The 5,198-nt window shown below is 39.7% G+C and overlaps 1 protein-coding gene across 2 annotated transcripts in view; it reads right to left on the bottom strand.

Moving 5' to 3' along the window:
* Positions 1-4,273, bottom strand: part of EYA3 (EYA transcriptional coactivator and phosphatase 3) — a 32,346-nt gene extending 28,073 nt beyond the window's left edge. For both annotated transcript variants that reach the window (XM_010002903.1, XM_010002904.1), the window contains exon 1: positions 4,241-4,273. In XM_010002903.1, the coding sequence (XP_010001205.1) occupies positions 4,241-4,273 (33 nt within the window). The remainder of the gene's footprint in view (positions 1-4,240) is intronic.
* Between the last annotated feature and the right edge of the window lie 925 nt (positions 4,274-5,198).

Genomic DNA, 5,198 nt, shown 5'->3' with positions numbered 1-5,198 from the left:
TTTCCCTACTTACTCCCTCTATCAGGAAGTTTTACACCCTTCCATGCTTCTGGAGCACGTTGATGCCAAACTTAGTGCACTCCCTGTTGATCCTGGTCCCTGCAGGCTGCTGTTCAGCACATCTTCTGCGAACAGGGACTGGGAAGGTTTGTGCTGGGTACTAGGTTGCAGGGATCACAGACCCAATTCTCTACTTGGGTACAGCAGTCAGGGCAATACTGCTGCCACACATGAAAGCTGCTGGCATAAACACCTCACTGTATTACTCAAGTTTTTCTCTCATGTGAGTACAAATTAAAATGCCAGGAAAATGCAATTTCAGCATGAGAAATCAAACTTTTTAAAAAAATAAATTAATAAAGCACAGTTAAGTTCCTGTTGGGTAGGGGGAGATGGGAGGCAGAAGTACAAAAAAGGAGAAAGGCTGAAGGCAGCAGCAAGGGGAAAGAAGTAAGTAAAGATTAAGGATGGAAAGGAGAAAGTTGAAAGGACAATCTTCTCTCTTGCATGAAGTCACCCATATTTTAGATCTTAGTCTGCTCTCATCTCTGTACTAGTGTTGCCAGCTACTCCCTCTGGCACAGCAGAACAACACAAACTTCACTGGCACTCATTCCACAGACAGAAAAGGCAAAGGCAATGACAAAGGAGCATGGCAGTACAATGGCTTAGGTATCAACAGCCTCACATCTGCTGGCACTTCAACCTGAGTGAAGAGTTAGTAACATTGACATTAACTGCTGTTGTGGTTCTTCAGCCCCAAAGGTTCAGACTTCTCCAGAGCCCTTTTCTTGCCTGTCTGGGAACACATGCTACTTCTGGCCCCCACTGCCACAAGGTGCAGGGCCTAAAGGAGCTGCAACAGTCTTCCCCATCTAAAGATAATGTTAATTGCAATACTAATGGAAAGCAAAATCAGAGTACTGTTCCCCCAGCTCCCTTGGGCACCGAGTTATCAGAGCATGGCTGCTGCCCATCCATGGTGCCCCACGACTCCTGCTGGCACCCCTCTGCCCTGCAGCAGCTCCAGCTCTTCCTTAGACCCTGCCACCAGTTGCTGAGCAAGGACCTCAGCCACCAGTACCACACCAGATAGCTCAGGGTGCCAAACTGTCCAAACAGCTCTTAAGGAAAGGAGACAGAAAAAAAACACATTAGAAAAAAGGTACCAAGCTGCTTCAGACAAAAATTGTAGAGTTGCCAGCCTGAATTTCACAGAAGGAATGCTGCTGTTTCCAGTCAGGTACTTGGTAAGATCTGTCTTCTTCAATTCGCTAGTTGTTTTTTTTTAATATGGGAGGCAGAAATCAGCTCACTTACAAAAAAAAAACAAAACAAAAAAAACCCACAAAAACCCCCAACAACCCAAAAAACCCCAAACAACCAAACCTAAACCCCAAAACCTCTCAAAGTGAGGTTTTGCAAGAATACACAAGTTTTACTGATGTTTTCACCCCAACAAGAATGGACCAGATGTTCCTAAAACCTCTCACCAGTCAGGACTTGAGCTCAAACCACTGCCCTGCTGCTCTGCTGACTTCAGTACCTGGAACAGAACTTCTGCCTTGATGAGTACCTGCACTGAAAGGCCATCATGCTTTGTCCTTGTTCTCTGATGGGAGATCTTCCCTTTCTGCCAGAAATGTGCCCTTAGTATTGCACGGAGGACAATATTTTGTGTGAGTTTTCCTTTAAGCCAACAGCTAATTTAATATAAAAGATCAATAAATATCTGGAGAGAGTTTCATACTCTCTTTAAATGACTCTGGAACATGGGAAAGCGATGTATGAGCCTTAGAAAAGGCTGCTGAAACCTTCTTAAATGGCTCCTTTCAGCACATACACCCTCCCTGAAAATCTCAGGAGAGACACTGAGGGGTTCCTCTATCCCCTCTCAAGTGACAGGATCACAGTCTGAAGAGTCTTTTTATGAAGAATGAATCTATTATTTTTAAAAATAATTTAAAAAGGAAAAAGAAAAGAAATCCATGAAAACAGGGAAAAAGATGTAGTGTACTTCAGTGATTCAAGTTTCAACTTCAGCTTTAGCAACTTCAGACATGATCTCACTCTGCTACACTACAATAAATTACATGTTTCATAAGGTGCATCCCTGATCCTACTTCCATCTTTTATTTCATTGTCAGTTCTGGGCTTACAATGATTTAAAAAAAAAAAAAAAAAAAAAAGTCAAGTGACACATTCTAGCTGATTCTTGCTCCCAAATTACACATTTCTACAACCGGAAATGCAAATTATTTTCAGTGCTGGGAAACTGTTTCTGCTCCAGATCTACTAGCACTGGAATTTGGTTGTATTTACAGAAAAAAAAATCAAGGCAGAAACAAAGTTTCCCTCCCAATGTCTCCCTAACAGCTGCTCTGCATCTGAATCCACCTGTCAGCCCAATAGCCCCAGACTCCTTCCCTAAGGCCAAGCAGAAGCAGGGGAACCACTGCAGGCAGAGCCAGCCAGCAGCTTGGAGAGGAGGAGGTTGAGGGGAGACCTCATTGCTCCCTACAACTTCCTGAGAGGAGGTTGTATGGAGGTGGGTGTTGGGCTCTTCTCCCTGGTGACCAGCGACAGGACAAGAGGAAATGGGGTCAAGTTGCACCAAGGAAGGTTCAGGCTGGATATTAGGAAACATTTCTTTCCAGAAAGAGCGGTGAGGCCTTGGAACAGGCTGCCCAGGGAGGTGATGGAGGCACCATCCCTGAAGGTGTTCAAAAAAGGGGTAGACGTGGTGTTTAAGGAGATGGTTTAGTGGTTGTGGGTTGTAGGGTGGGTGGTTGGACTTGATGATCTTGAAGGTCTTTTCCAACCTTCATGATTCTATGGTTCTGACTCTATGCTGGAGCTGAGGACTGTGGCCAGGCTGCTGCTGGGCTGCACACAGAGCAGAACACAGAATTTTGTTGCAAATTCTTTGCCAGTTTCAATTAACAAGAATCTCCAGCCTGAGCATGTGAGCCTTGTTTTTTTTTCTACCCTTTTGGCAACACTGGGTCTTTCTGGAGCCCTTTCTAATACCTGCTTCTCCCTGCTAAAAGCAGAGAATGCTTTTATGTACTGGAACTTAGCTGTACCCTGCCTCTCATGCCCTGAAGAATAAAACTATTTCAAGACTGTTTTCATTATATAAGGATGTAGTTAGAGTTATTTCCTTTTTTAATATCTGCATTTAATTAATTTTTAAATCCTACAAAATCTAGAGTTCAAATAATTTGATGATTATTTTCAATTTTTGTGCCTATTATGTATACATAATTTGCACATTGTGTCAAGGAATGTTTTGATAAAATTATAAATATACATGTCCATTTCATTCAACTTTGTTCTTGAGTCATAAAATGCCATAAATGACAAAAAAAAGTGTTTTCTAAGTAGTTAGCTGAAAAACATAAAATTATCACCTTAAAAAAATATCAACATCTTTTCTATGGGCACATCACCACGTTGCCCTCAGCATTTTCCTCTTTCTTCATTTGCATTTGAAAAGGTCTCCAAAATTAAAATAAGCTTTATTTTCAAGGAAACTTGGCATTTTCTGATTAAGTTTGCATCAGGTTTAATTTGGGAATGTAGCATTAATACAAACTTTTTTGCTGAATTCCTGTGCTATTATGTTTGAATTATACAAATTTAACTTCATATCATACTGTATTAATAACAGCCCTACTCAAAACTTCTGTGACATTGTAAGTTATTGATAATACAGACAGTACTGAAAACATCTAAGATGTCTGGACAGCAATTTTTAACTCAAGATATGTTTCCCTACTATACACACTGTTAAATTAAGAATTTTTTTAAATGCTTCCCACCTGTAGAGATGATGGATCATGGGACCTTTTCAAGATCTTGAGCACAAGAAGAAAGAAATACTAGATACACTGCAATAACCACCACCCTGATTCTGTCATTACAATAGTCAATTTTAGTTTCTCCAGAACAGGCTTGAAATGGTCTGGTTTTCCAAATATAACAAGTAATTATTAGGCACAATTTTTGCATAGAAGCTTTATAGTTTAAGCATACATAACTATTCCTTTTATTACTGTTGCCTGTATGATTGCAGTCAATTATATGAACACCACATTGTACTAACAGCACATCTCTCGATAAATATACTAAGTATAAGCTTTATTGTTTCCATTATTAATTAAAAACTTCACCCTGAATTTTTGAGATCACCAATTTGTTTGATATGTTCATTTCTAGCCTTTTAAAATGTACTTACTGGTTGTTCAGGTAAGTCTTGTGGCTCTTCCATGGGTATTACTATTCTGATGCTTCAACGATTCAAATCGTCTGTTCCTCACCAGTCTTCAAAGCCTGTCAAAAAAAGGTGTTCATAGCTTTATGTACTTTTTTTGGGGCTTATCATTTAGGCTATCAAAGAACATTAGTTATATATTCCACACACATGCTTTCTAAACTCATGTTGCCATCTTCCAAGTACAAGGCAAAATTCATATATGGAAAGATTTCATAAACAAGGGATTTAGTTTTAAGCTTCAAGATACAAACAGACTCTATTACACACATGGCACATTTTTGTCCCATTTACTTGTACCATACTGACTACAGAAGCTAATGTATCAATCAGACGTGCATCATGACTTTAAGGACACTTTGAACGATCAAGTGTGGTCTACTAGGTCAGTAAACAGTGTGATTCAATCTAACCTGTTTTAATTTAGAGCATACATATAACAAACACCAAAAAAATCAGGACAAGACTGCACACCTCAGTGTATCTACATGTATTACTGTTTATTGCCAAATTCACAAAGCAAGTTTATTATTTCAACTGCATCTTCCAAAAAAGAAGTTTGATGAAAATGTATAAAATATTTTTTATTTTGGATGCTAAGTAACCTAGTGGCATAGAACACATATCCAGTATACTATACAAAAGAGCTGCTATTTGTCAGGGTTTTAAAATGATGAATAAGAAATTTTGGAGACTATTTTCACAACCTGACACATTTTTGCAATTTACTGAGCAAAAAATAAGGCATGTGTTCTCCAAGGCTTCCCCATCTCTTTGACCCCTGCTCACAAACTCTGACCTACACATTTGATTGCTCTTCTTTCACCTTCTCATCTCAGAGCTGGTATACTAAGAAGCCCTAACCTCTTGGGACAAGATCCATCTCAACTGCACCAAAAGCAAGTAGGTGCTTTCTCTGCTA

Source organism: Chaetura pelagica, unplaced genomic scaffold, assembly GCF_000747805.2.
Source record: "Chaetura pelagica isolate M959 unplaced genomic scaffold, ChaPel_1.0 scaffold158, whole genome shotgun sequence".
Classification (NCBI taxonomy): Eukaryota; Metazoa; Chordata; class Aves; order Apodiformes; family Apodidae; genus Chaetura; species Chaetura pelagica.
Note: the sequence above shows the minus strand (reverse complement) of the source record. Positions and strands in the feature narration are given on the sequence as shown.